The 19382-nt window shown below is 68.7% G+C and overlaps 1 protein-coding gene across 1 annotated transcript; it reads right to left on the bottom strand.

The window, feature by feature from the left end:
• Positions 1-480: 480 nt before the first annotated feature.
• On the bottom strand, positions 481-18347 carry LOC307114089 (maestro heat-like repeat family member 5; the record flags this gene model as incomplete). Its single annotated transcript, XM_079796291.1, has 26 exons — positions 481-677; positions 752-826; positions 910-1012; positions 2195-2317; positions 2834-2989; positions 4115-4291; positions 4788-4931; positions 5125-5236; positions 5436-5573; positions 6080-6264; positions 6506-6646; positions 7725-7883; positions 8587-8736; positions 9810-9904; positions 10051-10186; positions 11385-11489; positions 12013-12108; positions 12595-12724; positions 13988-14064; positions 14145-14516; positions 14981-15109; positions 15311-15427; positions 16222-16302; positions 16746-16891; positions 18020-18125; positions 18309-18347. 26 exons carry the CDS (start codon positions 18345-18347, stop codon positions 577-579), a joined length of 3393 nt encoding a protein of 1130 aa, XP_079652417.1. The 3' UTR covers positions 481-576.
• Positions 18348-19382: the final 1035 nt, after the last annotated feature.

Below are 19382 nucleotides of genomic sequence, written 5' to 3'. Positions count from 1 at the left end.
CTCCACCAGGCCCCGCCCCTCCCGGCTGGAGGGCAGGCCAGCACAGACGCCTGGACAGCTGTGGGGTGCACCTGCCCTTCTCCCCTAGGGGCGCCCGGGCCTCCCGGCCTGGCCTTCACGCCTTCGTTTGACTCACATACACAGGGTGCCCACCCCCTGCCGGGATGTCCGCGTGGTCCCCAGTGCCATCCCGTGAGGGCGCAGGGCGCAGGGGGCCGAGGCCACCCCACCGCTGAGGCCCTCGGCACCGCCCAGCTGGGCATGGGGAGGCGGGAGGGCGGGGTGGGATGCGCATTTGGAAAGCCCCGCTGGGCTGGGGTGGAGAGCAGAGACGGGTGCAGGAGGGAGGCCAGGCGGAGGTTCCGGATGCCCCAGGAGGGTCCCAGGGCCTGGAAGGCTGGTGGGGGGGCACCCAGGACCAGCCACGGGGCGAGTTTTGAGCGATGGGAGGAGACCCCTGCAGGTCCACGCCGGTGGGTCAGTCAGGGTCAGGGTCAGGGTCAGGGTCAGGGAGAGCCGGCAGCGGGACTCGGTCCACTTTAATAGAGAGAATGCCCGGCACACGCAGCCCGGCGCTCACTGGCTCACGTACCGGGACAGCTCCAGCACCTCGTGCAGGAAGTTCCGGTAGAACCTGCGGCTGGCGGAGTCCTGCTCCTGCTTCAGCACCTCGAACTCTGCGGGAGACGGGGTCTGGGTGCGGGCCCCGGGGTGCCGGGCGGGGGAGGCGGGGGCGGGGAGGGCCGCTCACGGGTCCGGAAGAGCTTCATGTCGCTCCTCTTGAGGTAGAAGCACAGGTTGGTGAAGTAGTCCTGCAGGATGCCGCCTGCGGAGAGCGCCGTGGGAGCCGGGCCCGCCCTCCGGCCCACCGCCCGGCCCACCGCCCGGCCCACCGCCCGGCGCACCTACCGATGAACTTCATGGCCGTGCGCTTGAGGTTCTTGTGGGGGCTGCGCAGGTAGACGGCGGCCTGCAGCAGGAACAGGTGGCAGCTGCCGAAGTTGCTCTCCACCTGGGGAGGGAGGCGCGGTCAGCGGCGGCCAAGGCTGCAGGGGGAAGCCGGGACCCAGCAGGGGGAGGCGGGAGGGCCCAGCAGGCCCGGTCCTTTTTCTGGCCCATCTGGGGTGGGAGCCTGGGCCAAGGGATCCAGGACCTTCCATGTGGTCACCCCTCCCCACCCCCCACTGTCCCAAATGTCCTCCAGGAAGTTGCCTCTGCTCCCCCCACCCCCCCCCCCGCCCCCGGGTTCCCATCCCCCCCCAGCTGCAGCAGCAGGGCCAGGGCCGCGGGATGCCGGGAGGCCCCTGGGACGGGCGCGTGTGGGGCCCAGCCTCGCTCACTCTCCTGCGCTCTGAGGGGGTGGGCCCGCCGCTGCCGTTTCTAAGGGGGGAGAAGCGGTCCAGGACAGCCAGCCCGGCCGGAGGAAGCCACCCTGGGAGGGGACGGGCGGAGGGGCAGCCGGGCAGGCCTCCGAGCCTTTTCGAGCTTACAAGCCAGTTTGGCCCACGCCCAGGCCCGTCTGAGTCGGCTGGTCTGCCACCTGCACTCGCAAGAATCGGGGTGCGGAGGGAAGAGCCAGGAGGAGGATGGAACGGGAGCGGAGGGCCGCTGCGGCCTCTCTCCATGCCCGACACAGGTGCCTGTGAGGGCACGGCCCGGGGGCTCCCGCAGCCACCACCAGAGGCGGTCCCGGGAGCGCGGGAGGGACGCGCAAACACGGCCGGGAAGCCCGTTGTTAACCGGGAGCTGCCCCCGTGGGGCGGGTTCAGTTAGCAATGTTGGCGTTCACCAGGCGGCTGTTTAATAAACTGAGATGAATAAACGGGCACCAAACAATGCGCAGAGCAGGCGCCTCCCCACGCACAGAAACTCTGCGATGGAAGAGCCGACTCACAACACGTTCCTTCCCGGGTCCTCAGCGGAACTGGCCGAGGGCGATCGGGAGGGCGGCCGTGGGCAGGACGGGGCCAGGCCCCTGAGCCTCGGCTGCTGCGCTGGCGGCTCCCCAGGCTGAGCTGGGTCCGCTCCCGCGCCCACAGCACCGCCGGGAAGATGGGAAGACGGTCAGCCCTCAGGCCCAGGGAGGCGGGGGGGAGGGGGACCCCGGCATAAAGCAGGCACCTGGAGCCCCTCCGGGGCGCTGGGGTGAGCAGAGACCCAGGGGACCCCGACTGCCCGCCTCCAGGGCCCTCACCATGCACATGAAGATGTCGCTCTCGGCGCTCAGGCCGCGGCCCCACGCCAGCTTGCTGAACAGCTGCTTCCGGAACTCCCAGTTGAGCAGGATGGCGCAGCGCAGGAAGGTGAACTTGGTCTTCTGCGGGCGCCACAGACGGTCACCTCCCCATCGCACTGCCCCCCCCCCCAGGCTTCCCTCGGGAGGGCCCCCGGGCAGGGTGTCCCAGGTCACAGGCGCCTCACACAGGCATGACCGAGGGGCCTGGGGCCTGTGAGGGGGCTGGTGGCCACAGGGCCGCCCACAACCTCTTCGGGAGTTAACACGGCCTCTCCCTGCCGGGGGCCCTGGAGCCGGGCTAGGGGTGCACCCAGCCCCTCGCGCCAGGCTGCGAGGCTGACTGCGTGCAGGGGGGGTTCACGAGGCTGACTGTGTGCAGGGCGGGTTCACGGGTCCTGGATGGGGAGGGGGTGGAGCGAGGGAACCGCCACCTGGATGAATCCTGCCAGCTCTCCAGCTCTCCACCTCACCACGGCCTCTCCCTGCTCTGCACCCATGGAGGCCGAGTCCTCCTGAGCTGTCCTCCCCGCGCGGCCCCAGATACCCCCAGACCGTCCGGAGGAGGCCGTCCAGCCGGAGGCCCGGCTGGCCACTCACCATGACCACTTGGGGGCAGGTGTCGGCCAGGTGGAAGAGCAGCGGCACCAGGGACTGGAAGGCGTGGCCCTTGAGCGCCTGCTGGTACTTCCGGCCGCCGCTGTAGATGACGTCCCCGTAGAGGAGGATGGCCCCTCCGCGCACCTCCTCCTGCTCCTGCCCGAGACGGAGAGAGACGGAGAGGCCTCCCGCAGCCCCCCACAGCCGCCTGCACTGGCCACCCCCCTGCCGGCCCCACCCCATCTCTCCCCTTCCTTTCTGGCCCTGATCCGAGTGGCCAGCACTTGCCCTCACATCGCCCTGGTCATCTCCCCGCTCCTCCCTCCCCCCTCCCCTCCCCCTGCGATCCCAGGTAGACCACGATGGGGTTACAGCACAGACCCTTTTGCCACACGTGTCACTTTGTAGCTCGGTGACCCTGGGCAAGCCCCCCCTTTACCCCCCCCACCCCAGTGTGTGACTGGGTTTCCTCTTTTGATAAAGGGTCAACAGCCCTAGCTGGTGTGGCTCAGTGGATAGAACTTCGGCCTGTGCACTGAAGGGTCACAGGTTCGATTCTGGTCAAGGGCACATGCCCAGGGTTGCAGGCTCGATCCCCAGTAGGGGGCGTGCAGGAGGCAGCCAATCCATGATTCTCTCTCATCCTTGATGTTTCTATCTCTCCCTCTCTCTCCCTCTCTGAAATTGGGGCGGGGGGGGGGGGGTCAATAGTAATGCCTAGGTCCCCGGGTTGGTGAAGACTGAGTGTGGCGTCGGCCTCCCGAACCTGCCAACCCATCGGGCTCACCCGGCCCCTCCCGCTCCCCGACCCTCTGACCAGCCAGCCATCCCCAAGGTCCGCCCCGAAGCCTGCCTTGGTTTTAGCCTCTGCACCCTGACCTCCCTGATGCCCTCGGAACCGCTGACACCACGTACCCAGCCCCTGCCTTGCCACCACCCGCTGCCTCCCCACTTTCCATGGCTGCCCGAGGTTCTTCCTGAAGACAAACAGCGGGCCCGCCCTCTCGCTGACCCCGGTCCACGTCCTCCTGGTGAGGAGGGGACCGGGCTTGGTAACGAATGGCGTGGCCTGGCCCAAAGCCCTCGTGGAACCTTCCCCCCCGGGGGCCAGGTCCCCACCGGCGCCTTTTTCACCGGGGACTTTACCCACAATCCTCAGGCGGGGGGTAGGGGCTGGGTGGCAGCTCTGGCTGCTCTGATTGGCGGGCTGGGTGAGCTGCTGCGCAGGCGCGTGCGTGTGCGTGCGTGTGCGTGCGTGCGTGCGTGCCTGCGTGGGCTCACGTTCTCAAACAGCTGCCGCAGGCGCTGCGCAAGCTTGAGGCTGCAGGCGCCGACGCCCTGCGGGCCCATGCGGTGCAGCGTGTCGCCCATGATCTCCATCAGGCCCAGGAGGTCCTTGGGCTCGGGCTTCTGGAAGCTGTCCACCAGCACCAACATCCGGGTCCGGAGCAGCTGCAACTGCGGGAGACACAGCCGCCCTGGCCCTCCCTCCTCCGAAACGCCTTTCCGCTGCTCCCACCCCCCCCCCGCCCCCCATGCACCTCCTCCTCTGCCCACCCGCCGCCTCGCCTCCATGACCCCCGGGGGCCTCAGCCCAGCCCTCGGCTGGCATCATGGGGCACCGACATGTCCTGGGAGGCCCGAGGGGGAGGCAGAAGGCCGCCCCATCCAGCGAGGGCGGAGTCCCGCAGGTGCGGGCGGGGCACGGACCAGGGCAGGTGAGCTGTCAGGTGAGGGATTCCTTCCCCGGAAGGAGCCCAAGTGGCTGGCCTCCGCGCTCCCTCCAGCTCAGAAAGTCTGGGGTCCGCAGCCCCGTGCAATGCAGCAGGGTCCCCTAAACACTGCAGCCCTCTCCTGCAGGCCGGCTTCCCTGTCCGCCCCCAGCTGTCACGGAGGCTTTTTCCCAAACGCCCCCTCCTGCCGAGAGCCCTCCTGGGTTGGGGGCCTCCCGCACCTTCTTGGGCTGCATGAGGACGCTGCTGAGCCCCGTCAGGCTCAGGGCCCGCACCAGATGGCTGGGGTTGGTCAGGCCCAGGGTCAGGAACTTGTTCATGGTTTTCCGGGTCATGTACTGGGTGAGCTCCTGGCTGTTGAGAAACTGAGCGGGTCGGTACAGTCAGCCCACCGGTGACTTACGGCCGCGGGGGAAAGCGGCCTCATACAGCATGGGATGGGGGAGGGAGGGGGAGGCCCGGTCAGGATGCCTCCATGCTGGAGGGAGGAAGGGACGCCCAGCTCCCTGACCTTCCTCCTAAGGGCCAGGGGCGCCGGGCGGCCAGAGGCGCGCTGACCTCTGTGATGATGAGGATGGCCACGATGTTGTCCCGTTCCTCTGCGCTCTTCAGGCAGATGACCGCCTGCCCCAAGACGGCCTTGACCTCGCAGTCGTAGTGGGCCATGGCCCTGCCACGGGAAGCGGCGCCGCTGGGACCCTGAGGGCCTCGCCCTGGGCCAGGGGCCCCCCCCTCCCCGCAGACCTTGCCCACCCGGGGAGACGGCCCCGGAGGCCGAGTCTGAAGTGCAGAGTCCCAGTGTGGGGTGTCGGAGGGGGACCCATCAGGGGTGCCGTCGGGGCCAGGCCCCTGCCAGGCTCGGTGCTTACCTGGCCAGCAGGGTCACCCCCTCAGTGTAGGTCTCCACGTGCCCGAAGAGCTCCCAGCCCCTCAGCAGCTTGAGGTAGGCAAACACCTCCCAGTAGTTGGTGGTCCAGAAGAGGCCCTTCAGGGCCTCCAGGCACGTGCTGGGGGCGGGGGGGGGGGGGGGGGAGACGGCGAGAGGCTCAGTGCTCCACCTGGAGCAGGAGGGGCGCCAGCTTCCCCCACCGCCCTCTCCCGTCCCGGCCTGGCAACCTGTCACTTTCTTTTTATTTATTTTTACTGATTTCAGAGAGGAAGGGAGAGGGAGAGACAGATAGAAACATCAACGATGAGAATCATGGACCGGCTGCCTCCTGCACGCCCCCCACTGGGGACCAAACGCACAACCCGGGCCTGTGCCCAGACCGGGAATTGAACTGGGACCTCCTGGTTCATAGGTCAACGCTCAACCACGGAGCCACGCCGGCTGGGCACGCTGTCACTCTCTGGGCTTCCTCACCCTGACAGCTGTGGACGCTCGAACCCCTGCTCCCCACCCTGTTCCCTCCTTCCCGGGTCCCCAGCACTTAGCCTGGGCCTGGTGCCCACCAGCTGCTCTGGAGATGTGGGGGGCGGGGGGGACAGAGAACGGGGGGCCGGTCCCCCTCACCTGCAGGGGCCAAGGGGCTTCATGTCCAGGACGTCCTCCTGAGGCTCTGGGATGCTCTCGACCACGCCCAGCTCGAACAGGTAGTGCAGCTGCGTGAGCAGGCCCAGGAGGATGCCGGCGAAGGCCCAGTGCACGATGGCCTTGTACTCTCGGATGTAGAGGAGTTCGTAAATGGTGCCCAGGGCCTGCAGGGGGCGACAGAGCAGGGCCCTGGCAGGGCACCCCCTCCCCTCCCCGCCCCCTGCTGTCCTCCAGACCCGCTCCCCACACCTGGCTGGGCCGGGAGAGTGGCTCTGGCTCCCCTTGGGACTCAGCATCAAGAGCCCTCGGCGACCTGTGGTGAGACCCTTGGCCGTGACCCTGGCCTCCCCCGGGCCCTTGGATGCAGAGGCAGGTGCAGCAGCACGGGCAGGGCGGGCCGCTCACCAGCATGGACATGAGCTCCGACTGCTCTGACAGCCTGACCAGCAGCTGGGGCGGCCGCAGCTTCAGCTTGATGTAGAGCAGGGTCATGACCTTGCGGGCCAGCTGGTTGTTGCTGGCCAGGGCCTTCCACAGGGGCGCCACCTGCCTGCAGAGGCGCGAGTCCGGTGCCCCAGCTGCCGCCACGCTGGGCAGAGGGGTCAAGGGGCACAACCCCGGAGGAGCAGGATGTGACAGGGCGGTGGCCAGGCCCCTCGGGCAGGGGGAACCCCTCCCTCGGGCGCTGATTCTGCTGATGAGCTGGGCGGGGCCCTGCCCGAAGCTCTGAGTGCAGGCCACCCCCGGGCCCTGACGGGCCTCGCGCCCTCTCACCCCCGGCCCTGCGCCCCCAAGCAGACTGACTGCTCCCCCGGAAAGTGGGCTTGTCCCCCGGCGGGCTCAGGCCTCGGGCAGCCTGGGAGGCGCTCTCGGGTCTCAACCTGAGAACACCCTGTGGCCAGGGCAGCGCTGCTCCCTGAGACGCCCACAGAGGTCCCATGGTCCCCGCACCCCTTAAACGTAACAGTGTGGCCGGGCCAGGGGGGCCTCGGGGGCTGAGCTTCGACCTATGACCCAGGAGGTCAGGGTTCAATTCCCAGAAAGGGCACATGCCGGGTTGTGTGCTCTATCCCCAGTGTGGGGGGAGCAGGAGGCAGCCGGTCAGTAATTCTCATCATTGATGTTTCTCTCTCTGCCTCCCTCCCTCTCTCTGAAATCAATAAGAATATTTTTTAAAAAAACAAACACCTAAGTGCGCACCCCTCTCAGTCTGGTTAGGCTGCGCTCTGGCTCCGGAGGGCCGGCCGGCATCCCTAACGCGCTCCCTGCTGTCACTGGTCCTCAGTCCCCCGTGCAGAGGGGCGGCTGGGACCGTGCGCCCGGGGCCTGGGCAGCGGGCTGGAGCTGTGTGGGGGCCCCTTAGGGTCTTCACGTCACCCCACTGACCCCTGGCCCCTCTGCAGGCTGGTGCCTGGGGCTCCCTGGGTCTGAGGGACACTCCATGCTGCCAGGGCCTCCCCCAGCGCCCTGGGCCCCGGCCGCCTTCAGGGGCCTGGGGACGGAGTTGGGCTGACGCTGTGTGCGCTTCCGTCCAGGACCGGAGTCTGTCCAGGCCCCGACCGTGGACGGGAGGGCGGGCCGTGGACAAGGGCCAGGGGTTCCCCTGGGGTGCGCCTGCAGGGACCCACCTCTCCGAGGGGTGGCACAGGGACAGCAGCACCTCGACGGTCTCCTGGGTGTGCTGGGTGCCCAGCACCGTCACCGCCCTCAGCACCGTCTGCTGGACGTTCTTGAAGGAGATGGCGGGCAGCTCCTGGAACAGCCCCTGCAGGATCTCGGCCACCTGCGGGCGGCGGTGGGAGCGCCTCAGAGCAGCGCCTCAGCGGGCCGGGCGGGCCTCTGTACAGCCTGCCTGGACCCCCCCCCCCCCCCAGTGTGTCCCTGCAGCGCGCAGGGCCCATGAGGACAGCACAGCTGCTGAGAACGGGAGCCAACCCCGAGGGGCCTGGGACTGGCGGCCCGGCCGGGCTGAGGACAGCAAAGTCCCGGTGGCCCGGCTGCTGGCTCAGTGGCTGAGCGGCGACCTATGGGCCCGGAGGTCACAGGTCCATTCCCGGTCAGAGCACAGGCCGGGGTTGCAGGCTCCGTCCCCAGGGGGGGCGTGCAGGAGGCAGTCGGTCAGAGATTCTCTCTCATCATTGATGTTCTATCTCCCCCTCCCTTCCTCTCTGAAACCAATAAAAATATATTTAGAAGAAAAAAAAAATCCCGGGTGGGCCAGTTTCTCTCTCTCCTGCCGAACAAGACTGAGACCAGGGGCGGGGGACCCTGGGGTCCAGCCAGACGGGAGGGCCAACAGGGTCCTGGGCATCTCTGAGGCTCGGCCCTGCTGGAGCGGGCGTCTGCTGCCGAAGGTCCGGGGTCTCCGGGAAGAGGGGGGGTACCCGCACACACAGGGGCAGCCCCGGACCCGTGGCCGCCCTGCTCCCCGAAGCCCACGCCTCCCGCCACCGGCCCGATGCCCACGGGGGCCTGGCCCAGCCCACCTGCTCGGGCTTGATGCTGTGGTCCTCGAAGACCATGAGCAGCAGCTGGGAGGCCAGGTCGCTGTCGGCGTGCTTGGGGTTGGAGAGCGCGCGCAGCAGCGTGAGGATGAGCTGCGTGTGCTGGGCCACCGTCAGGTGGTCGTCCACGGCCTGTGCAGAGGGCGGGGCTCAGCGGCGAGGGCGCCTGCCCGGTCAGCACCCCCCCCCCCCCCCGCCCGCTCCTGCACGCGGCCTGGGGCCGGGCCCGCAGCTCTGCTCTAGCCCAGAGGCGGGGGTTACCGGGTGCCGGCCTGGCAGGGACCCCGCACAGCTTGCCTCCTCAGGCCGCAGGCCCGGCTGCGGCGCCCCCGGGGGTGATGGGAGCGAGCAGCTTAGCCCAGGCCCGGCCTCCGCCGCCCCCAGCCTCACCCACAGCCAGTGACTGACGGGGTACAAAAGCCAAGCCCCGGCCTTGAGGCAGGACCAACCCCCGGGGGGCTGGGGGGGCACCTGCCCGGCTCCTCCCCCCTCCCCTCCCCCTGGGAACACATCCTGTCCTCGGTCTCCTGTCCTCGCTCAGCTGCCCTGGGGTTCCGTCCCAGGCTCTGCGTCCGGGGGCCGCCCACAGCGGCAGGCTTTGAGCCGGGGACCCCTGGGAAGGACTCCCGGGGGACGTCCACCCGCTCGGAGGGGTCGCCGTTCCCATCACAGCCTGTCCGGAGCGCGGGCTGGCGCCGGTCCCAGGGGCCCTCCCTTGGAAAGTGGGGAAACTGAGGCACAGGTAGGTTGGCTGACCTATCCAAGGCCAGTCAGCCAGTCAGGCACAGAGCTCGGGCTCAAACCCGAACCCCCCCACTCCCAGTCCCACCTGAGGGCAGGGCCGCGCTGAGAGGGGACAGAGGACCGGCCGGCGAGGGGAGGCCGGCCCCTCCGCTTGCCTGGGACTGAGCGACCAGGGAGACAGGGCCCCTAGCGAGGAGCCACCAAGGAGGGGCCGGGAGAGGGTGCCGAGGAGAGGACCTGCGTCCCCAGTGGTCGCAGGGGGGCGGGCGGGGCTGTGAGGGGCGGGGACCTTCCCTGCGAGCGCCTCGGCCCGGCTCTGCCTGCTCCCGGCACAGGCGGTGCGAGGCCTCCGTGGGCCCGGCCGTGGAACGGGCGGGGCGGGGCGGACCGGTACGGGGCCCACGCTCGGACAGTTCCCGGGCCTCGTGGGAGCACCCCGCCCCCGGCTCTCACAGCCACACCTGCACCAAATGGTAGAACGTCACATCCAAGTCTTTGTGGACTTTTTCTTCGAAATGCTTCATTTTATTCAAATATATGAACTCCATCACGTTCCCTGTAGCGGGACACCCGGGGGTCAGGAGGCCCAGAGAGCACGGGCGGGAGGCAACTAACGCCCTCCACCGAGCCAGCTCCCCGGAAAGCGTGGGGGCACAGGCCTCTGCAGGGGGCCCCCACCCCCACCCCCCGGCCCCGGCTCACCCTTCTGCTGGACCAGCAGCTGGAGGAGGAGGCAGACGCACAGGCGGGCGTGGCTCTTGGTGAACTCCACCCTGTCCCACCACAGCAGCATCAGCAGGCCTATCTGGTGGCCCAGCACCGAGGGCCTGGCCTCCTCCTGGGGGGTGGGGGGGGCGGGCATGGTTAGCGGAGCCACGCCTGGCTGCTTGGTATCATTCCCACGGTCCCTCCCAACTTCTCTCTTTTTTTTTTTTTTTTGCTAATGCTCACCCGAGGATATTTTTCCATTGATTTTTTAGAGAGTGGGAGGGGGAGAGAGAGAGAAAGATCGATGTGAGAGACACATAGCAGACTGGCTGCAGGAGGACTGGCTGCCTCCTGCATGTGCCCCGACCAGAGCCGGGGATCGAGCCTGCAACCCAGGTACGTGCCCTTGACCAGAATCGAACCCGGGACCCTTCCGTCCGTGGGCCGACGCTCTATCCACTGAGCAACACAGGCCGAGGCCCTCCCAACTGTTCAACTCTCCCCAGCCGTCCCCTGCTCAGTGTCTGTGGGCAAGGCACCGGCCTGGTCCCGCTCCTGGGCGCCCTCCGTGGCTCTGGGCTTGCCGGTCGGTGCTCTGGGAGACACGGCTTACGGTTTTTCTGGCAATTTGGAAATTTCAGCCATTAGATCTTTTTATCTATTTTTTTTGTATTGATTTCAGAGAGGAAAGGAGAGCGAGAGAGAGAAACATCAATGAGGAGAGAGGATCATGGATCGGCTGCCTCCCGCACGCCCCACAAACTGGGGACCAAGCCCGCAACCCGGGCACGTGCCCTGGCCGGGAATCGAGCTGTGACCTCCTGGCTCACAGGTCGACGCTCAGCCACGGAGCCCCGCGCCGGGCTGCTCAGGCGTTGGACGTGAGCCTCCCGGCGGCCAGCGGGGCCGGCTTTCAGGTGCGTGGCCTCGTGACGGGCCATGCTGAGCGCGGCCGTCCCCGCGTGCTTTGTAAAACGCCGATTTAGCTTTTGCCTGCTCTACACCGGATCGTCCACCTTCTGACCGTGGACGCTCACACGCCCTTCGGGACACACGTCTGCTGTTAGACACGCGCCTACCGACGTGTCTCCCATCCGTGTCTCCGCTTTTCTTTTTTAAATCCTCACCCAACGATATTCTTCCCCTTGACTTTTAGGGAAAGTGGGAGGGAGAAAGGAAGGCGGGGAGAGAGAGGGAAACGCTGATGGGTGCCCCCTGCACGCGCTCCCACCAGGGCGGGGGTGGAGCCATGCGGCCGCGGGCTGAGGTTTGGTTCCCGGTTCTGGAGGGGGTAACCTCGCCCCAGCCCGCCCCCGCCCCGCACTCACGGTGAGTTTCACGCACTCCACCATGCACTTCAGAAGCAGGAAGATGGTCTGCACCGCCCGCTCGCGCTCCTCGCTCCTGTCGGACGTCAGCCAGGGCTCCGTGTGCTGGGCGGAGGGAGGAGGCCCGGGGACCGTCAGGCCCCCCTCACTGCCAGCTCACGCCGGGCCGGGCAGTGGTGATGGGAGGGGCTGCCGCTGGTCCCGACCCACCAGACGTGTCCCCCCTCCCGCCCCGTCCTTCCGCCTGGCTCCCGCAGGTGAGGCTGGGCTGGGGCCGGTGACCCCCTCCAGAACACGGAGACCGCCCTGGGCTTGCGGGCTCCGCGGACAAGCAGTGTGTGTGGCGGGGGGCGGGGGGGGGGACGCTGGGTCTGCCTCAGGGGCCTCGGGGCTGTGCCCGCTGTGGGTGGGCGCAGAGGGCCTCTCCAGGCTGTGGGGAGCCAGCAGACCCTTCCTGGGGCTTCCCCACCCCGAGGGCACTGGGGGGGTGAGGTCAGCAGGCCACCCTGCTCCTCACAGGGCCCTTGGCTCCTGAAACACCCGGCAGACCCCTTGGGGGGGGGCGAGGCCCCGGGCACTGGGGTCGGGGTCCAGGGCAAGCCCGCCCCTCTGGGGCCGCCCGAGCCACCTGCAGGAGGAAGCAGACTTCGTCCATGCTCTTGTTCTCCAAGATGAAGGTCTGCAGCAGCAGGTTGAGCGCCTGCGCGGCCTTCTGGTACAGCACCTGCCGGCACACAGCGCCCTCTCAGCCCTCCCCGGTGCCCGGGGTCCGTCCCGCTGAGGGCGGGGCCCTGGGTGGCTGATGGCGACGCCCACCGGGCCCAGCTGGCGGGGAGGACGGCCCTTTTCCTTCATTACGTTTTTATCGACGTCAGAGAGGAAGGGAGCGGGGGAACATCGGTGATGAGAGGGAACCATGGATCGGCCGCCTCCTGCTCGCCCCACACAGGGGATCGAGCCCGCAACCCGGGCCTGTGCCCCGACCGGGTTTCGAACCGTGACCTCCTGGGTCATAGGTCGACGCTCAGCCCCTGAGCCCCGCGTCCTTCTCAGACTGTGGCCAGCCCTTCGGTGGCCCCCGCCCCGCCTGCCGCAGGGAAAGCCCCTGTCCTCTGCTCCCCTCAGTCGCATCGGCGGCAAGGGCCTGACCCGGGGGCCCGGCGCCCGGCACCCGCCCCAGAGGGATGGGCTGGCCCGGGGCGGCAGTCACCATGGGGTCTGACTTCGGGGGAGGGCAGCGGCTCCTGAGTGACTCTATGGGCGGCAGCTGGTACAGGCTCTGGAAGCAGGTCTGCAGGATGGTGGACTTGACCGTGGGCGTGAGGCTGGGCCGCAGGCTGCTGGAGAGACACAGCACAGAGGACCCTGGGAAGGGAGGTCCCGGTAGGGAGGGCCTCACAGGGCGTGCAGTGTGCGCGGGGTCTGGGGGCACCGAGGCCCCTGACTCTGGCGTGGCGTGGCCTGGGGTGGGACTGGGGTTGGGACTGGGGGTGGCGTGGGGGGTGCGGAAGCTCATCTGTGCTGGGCGGGGCCGTCGAGCTCACTCACTCCTCTCGGGTTCATTGGTATTTCTTTGTGAGAAAACAAAGAGATTGTTCTGGGGTCAGAGTTAGTGCTGTGACTGAGCCGTGTCCAGGCTGTGGAAAAGGGCAGGGCCCAGGTGTGAGCAGAACAGGGCCCAGGTGTGAGCAGGGTCAGGACCCAGGTGTGAGCAGGGTCAGGGCCCAGGTGTGAGCAGGACAGGGCCCAGGTGTGAGCAGGGTCAGGGCCCAGGTGTGAGCAGGGTCAGGGCCCAGGTGTGAGCAGGACAGGGCCCAGGTGTGAGCAGGACAGGACCCAGGTGTGAGCAGGACAGGACCCAGGTGTGAGCAGGACAGGACCCAGGTGTGACCAGGGGCAGGACCCAGGTGTGAGCAGGGCAGGGCCCAGGTGTGAGCAGGGGCAGGACCCAGGTGTGAGCAGGGGCAGGACCCAGGTGTGAGCAGGACAGGGCCCAGGTGTGAGCAGGGTCAGGACCCAGGTGTGAGCAGGGTCAGGACGCAGGTGTGAGCAGGGTCAGGACGCAGGTGTGACCAGGGTCAGGACCCAGGTGTGACCAGGGTCAGGACCCAGGTGTGAGCAGGGTCAGGGCGTCCTCCAGGTGTGAGCAGGGCAGGACCCAGGTGTGAGCAGGGTCAGGACCCAGGTGTGAGCAGGGTCAGGACCCAGGTGTGAGCAGGGTCAGGGCCCAGGTGTGAGCAGGGTCAGGGCCCAGGTGTGAGCAGGGTCAGGACCCAGGTGTGAGCAGGGTCAGGACCCAGGTGTGAGCAGGGTCAGGGCGTCCTCCAGGTGTGAGCAGGGTCAGGACCCAGGTGTGAGCAGGGTCAGGGCCCAGGTGTGAGCAGGGTCAGGGCGTCCTCCAGGTGTGAGCAGGGCAGGACCCAGGTGTGAGCAGGGCAGGACCCAGGTGTGAGCAGGGCAGGGCAGCCCGTCCCGGGGAAGTGGCCCTGGCCTCAGCTGGCCACACTGCTTAGCTCCTGGCGCAGCCCCCATTCGGGCCTCACCCACATCCCCCGTCCTCACACGCTGACCCTCCCCCACTCGGGGACCCCGAGGGGCCTTACCTGAGCCCGGCGATGACCAGTATGATCTTCTGCCGGAAGGTACTGACCAGGTAGTCGGGCTCCTTCTGCAGGGCGAACTGGGGGGCAGGGAGAGAGGGCAGGGAGTGGCGCCGGCCAGGCCCCCCCCCCCCCCGCACCCCCGCGGCCCCCAGCGCACCAGCAGGCAGTGCACCAGCTCCGCCGTCTGCCGGAACTTGTAGCCCTGGGCGCTGCTCTCCCGCTTGAGCGCCTTCATGAGCATGACGGCCGCCGACAGGAAGCTCTTCCTCAGGATGTGGTCCTGTCCGCGCGGGGAGCCAGCGCCGGTCAGAGCTGCCACAGGGCGGCCGGGACCGGGAGCGGGCGCCGCGCAGACCCGCCCGCCCGCCGCCGCGCTCACGTAGCTGCTGCTGGAGTAGTAGTAGACCATCCGGGAGGCGATGTTGTCCACCCAGGGCAGGATCTGCTTCTGGGCCCGCATGGCCATCTGCCCGTAGCACAGCAGGGAGGTGCTGCCCACCCACTTCCAGTGCAAGTTGGGGTTCGAGTGCTGCGGGCGGCAGGGGGTGAGGCGGGGGCGCCGGCCCGTGCACAGGCCTCGTGGTCCCAGGCCCCGGCCAGCCCCCCACTGGAAAGCCGGCCACTCCCCTGCCCTCCAGCTGGACCGGCCGCTGCCGCTCTCCCCAGCGAGGGGCCGGGAGTCACTGGCCGGCACACGGAGCCACTCAACACATCGCAGGTGTGCAGGCCACACCCACGGCTCACGGGGGGGGGGGGGGGGGGGGGGCCTGCCCCATGGACAGCACCCGGCCCGGATGAGACAGCACCCGGCCCGGATGGAGGCCCTGGCCCCTAGGCTCGCGCCCCCAGGGCCACAGCAAGAACAGAGAAAGGAGTCCCACACTCAGCCCCTCAGGGAGGGGGCTGGGCAAGGGGTACCCCCTCCCAATGAGCAGCGTGAGGCTCAGAGCAGGTAAGTGACACCCCCAGGCCGCCGGCCCCGCCCCCACTCACCCTTTCCCCCTGGCTGGCCGAGCTCGTGTGGGGGGCCCTGAGGAACTTGGTGCGGCCCACGTGCTCCAGGAGGGCCCACACCAGCTCCATGTGCGTGGCGGCCGCGATGCCCACGGCCAGCGCAATGCCCTGAGGGCGGGAGGGCCGTGAGCGGGCGGGCGGCGGCACCCACCTCCGGGGCCCTGCACCCTGAGGAGCCTGCACCCAGGGGCGGCTGGGCGGGCGGATGGAGCCCAGACACAGCCCAGGTGTGAAGGGAGAGAGGGCCCCAGGCCTGGGGCAGAGGGGGCGACCGGGTGGGCCCGGGGCTGGGCCGGGGCGCCGACGCACCGCCCGCTGGCTGGCCGACGCGTGGGACAGCTCGAGCAGGCCGGCCAGGTGCTTGCGCACCACGTCCCCGCCGGGGCTCTCCCTCAGCATCAGCCCGTAGACGTGGAACAGGAAGTTCTGGAGGGAGAGGAGCCGCCGCGGGTCAGAGCTGCCGCAGGGCGGCCGCCGACCGACCGGGAGCAAGGCTGGCCCCACCTGCTCCCATGCCCCCGACCCCGCTCCCCCAAACCCCCACCCCCCCAACCCCGCACCCAGGCCGCCCGCCAAGCCCCTCCCACTGCTGCCCATGCCCCTCCCACTGCTGCCTGTGCCCCGCCCACTCCTGTCCCTGCCCCGCCCACTGCTGCCTGTGTCCCGCCCACTACTGTCCCTTGCCCCGCCCACTGCTGCCCATGCCCCGCCCACTACTGCCCGTGCCCCGCCCACTGTTGCCTGTGGCCGGCCAGCACCGAGCCCTCCGGCCACATCAGACTTCCCTTCGCTCCCCTCAGGCCCCGGGGCAGAGCCAGGACTCTGCACCCCAGCCCCACTTCCCGCGGGCGCAGGGGGCCACCTCGGAATCATCTAGAATTCCCTTTTATTTTCTGGGTCCCGCGCCAGAGGGTGAGGCCGGGCACCTCCATCCTGGCCACTAGCCACTGCCGCACCCTGGGGCCCGCCGGCCCGCGGACAGTGCTCGGGACACCTGTGCTGAGCTGGTGACCAGGAGACCTTGGGTCCCCGAGGCCACCGTCCCCCCGGCCTGGTCCTAGGCCCCCTCGGAGCTGCGTGTCCTGCGGCCATGGCAGGAGCAGAGCCTCCCGGGCCACGCGCCCCATCGTGTCTCCCTGGCACTTTCTGTGCACACGGAGCTCCTGGTAACGTCAGCGCAGCCGCCGCCGGCCTGCGCCGGGCAGCCCTCCGGCACTGACCTTCTCCAAAGGCTGCTTGAGGTCCAGGTTCAGGGTCGACAGCAGCTCCTGGATGGCCGCCGCCTCCTCCTTCCCAATGCGCTGCGGCGGGCGGAGCGCGGGCTCAGCGGGTTCCGGCCTCGCTCTAGGCTCCGGGGGGATTCTGGCCGCGCTCACGTCAGCTCCACCCCGGGGACCGCCCGGACCCGCAGGACAGGGGCAGGATCCCTTCACCTGGCGGTGCCCCGACACCTGGCCCTGCCCGCATCTTCGTGCTGCTGCTGCCTGTTGACCTCAGGGCCTTGGCACAGGCCGGCCCCACCTCTGCTCAGCTCTCCCGCCCTGTGCCTGGGTCCCCGAAGCCCAGCTCGGAGCCTGTCTCCCTGGGTGACTGTGCACACGACTGCTCTGCTGTGATTTCCCCTCCGTCCTGTCCACCAGCCCCAGAGCCTGGAGAATCTGACGCAGACACACACACACACACACACACACACACACACACACACACACGGAGGTCAGAGCCGCGCGGAGGGGGGGGGGGGTACCTGGTTCTGCTCCTGCAGGCACTGGCGCACCGCCTCCAGCACCAGGCTCTTCTCCATCACCGACATGACCCTGATCCTGTCCACCAGCACCTCCTCCCAGGGCGGGCTGCTGTGGGCCTCGTCCAGGATCTCCCGGCTGGGGAGCTCTGCAGGCAGAGAGGCGGAGAGCGGCCCTGCAGCCTGGGCTGGGCTCACCCCTCAAGTGGGAGCCCCAGACCTCCCAGCCCCCGGGGCGAGGCGGGGCCGCTCAACCCCTCATTCACACCAGCCCACACTGCTTCCTCTCTCTCCCGCGCGCGCTCTCTCTCTCTCTCTCTCTCTCTCTCTCTCTCTCTCTCGTTGAAATCCTCACCCAAGAACATTTTTCCAGTGATTTTCAGAGAGAGTGGGAGAGGGAGAGACAGAGAGAAACATAGATGTGAGAGATACACATCGATTGGTTGCCTCCTGCACGCACCCAGCAAGCGCCCCGCCCAGGACCCGGACTGGGGAGGAGCCTGCAACCACCCGTGGAATCGAACCCGGGACCCTTCGGTCTGCAGGCCGACACTCTACCCACTGAGCCAAACCGGCCAGGGCCCAAACTGCTTCCTCTATGAGGCATTTGCAGGGAAAGTGGTGTGAGAGCAGCCAGGAACCTCACAGACAGAGGGCAGATGCCTGGCTGGGTACTGGGCACCATCCAATGTCCCGGGCACGCTCCCAACCCAGCCTGGGCCCGGCCGGCGTGGCTCAGTGGCTGAGCATTGACCTACGAACTAGGAGGTCACAGTTTGATCCCTGGTCAGGGCACAGGCCCGGGTTGCAGGCTTGATCCCCAGTGGGGGGGCGTGCAGGAGGCAGCCGACCCATGATTCCCCCTCATCATGGATGTTTCTCTCTCCCTCCCTCTTCCTCCCAGAGGGGAGGGTGACCTCTGCCCGGCCGACTGAAGACCCGCCTCCCTCACACAGGAAACCAAGGCCCCAGAGGAGGGACCTGCTCAGAGCCGGGAACAGGGCAGCCCAGGCCGCCCAGGGGGCTGTGAGGAGGCCCCGCCCTCCCTGCTCACCAGTATCCAGCTCCTCCTCATCCGCCTCCACCTCTTCCCTCTCCTCCTCCACCTCTGCCTCCTCCTTCTTCTCCTCCTCCAGCTCCTTCTCCTTCTCCTCTTCCTCCTCCTCCTGGGTGTGGCCGGCAGCTGGCCCTTTCGCAGGGACGGTGGAAGCCATCGCTGACGCGGCCGTGCAGGGCGGCGCCTCCTGGGACAGGGATCAGGGCAGCATCACTCCCACCGCGCAGCACGGGCCGGACCACACCAGGCCCCCCACCGACGTCCCTCACCCCAAACCTTACCAGGCCCCCCAGGCGGTCCCGTAGCTCCGAGGGGTCCCGGTTCACCTAGGGGAGGAGGGAAGGATGAGCTCCCGACCGGAGCTGACATCCGAGGCCCCCCCCCACGTTGGCCCAGGCAGGGGCCTCGGCGAGGGGCAGCCAGCCACGTGAGGCCGGCCAGGGAGTGGACTGGCCCTGCGCTCCGAGAGGCCGTGCCAACACCAGGCCCTCCTGGGGGGGTAACCTCACCTCCTCCTGGAAGCCCCCCAGGCTTGCTCCCACGGTCATCGGGCCCTCCTCTCCCTCAGCCCTCCCTCCTGGACGGGACCCTCCATCCTGCCCAGCTTCCGCCAGAGGGAATGGCGGGTCCTCGGTCCCGTGAACGGGCCAGACCTGCGTGTCTAGCAACCTCCCACGGGCCCCGCTGCGGGCTGGGCCAGGTGGTGGCTGTGGGTGCCCCCTCAGGGCCCTGAGCCCCCACTCCTCCCCTGGGACAGCACCCCCGTGGACCATTAGCTGTACCAGGGCCATGGCATCCCTTTGGCCACTCCCGCTCCTCACCCCAGACCCTAATGACCCCCCAGAGCTGCCCACTGGGCCTGCCTCAGTGCCCCCTCTCTCCCCTCCAGCATCCTGTCCCTTCAGGGGGTCACACCCCCATATGCCAGCTCTGCCCACCCTCATCCCCCCCCCTCAGCTCCGCCCTGGGCCCTGCTGCCCACCAGCGGCCCTGCTCTGGTGTGACTCTCGGCGGCACCTCCCCGAGAGCGCCCCCAGCACCCTCATGACCACACTCTGGCTACTGGCTTCAGCTAGGGGGGGGGGGGGGGCTGTGGATGTGTTTGGAGGAGACAGTTTTCTCCGGAGGTCGAACCCCCTTCAGTAACTTGGCCCCCCAAACCCTTTTCATGGAAGAGGCAAAGGCCATTGTCATCCGTTCTGAGCCTGGGGCGGGGCCAGGTTGTTGGGAAATGACTGTGGGAACAAGCCTGGGGGGCTTCCTGGAGGAGGTGAGGCGACCCCCCAGGAAACCCAAAGTCAGAGAAGGGGACGGAAAACCCCAGGAGGTGACAACGGGGTGGCCCAGGACACCCAAACCCCCCCGAGGACCATTGTGCCACAGAAGGCAGAGGCCAGCTGCGGAGGCAGGCGGGGCGGGGAGAGCGTGTTCTCCGCCCCCCACCCCCGCTGTCCGCAGCGCGCTCAGTGCCTCCCCCTGCCTGACCTGCCGCACCTGCCACCACCACCCGTTGCGGGGCCCACCCTCCTGGCTCAGCCCCGAGGAGCCTGCAGCCTCGTCCTCCGCCACCACCACCTCACCCC

Source organism: Cnephaeus nilssonii (assembly GCF_951640355.1).
Source record: "Cnephaeus nilssonii genome assembly, chromosome: 18".
Classification (NCBI taxonomy): Eukaryota; Metazoa; Chordata; class Mammalia; order Chiroptera; family Vespertilionidae; genus Cnephaeus; species Cnephaeus nilssonii.
This window is presented reverse-complemented; position numbering and strand designations above follow the sequence as displayed.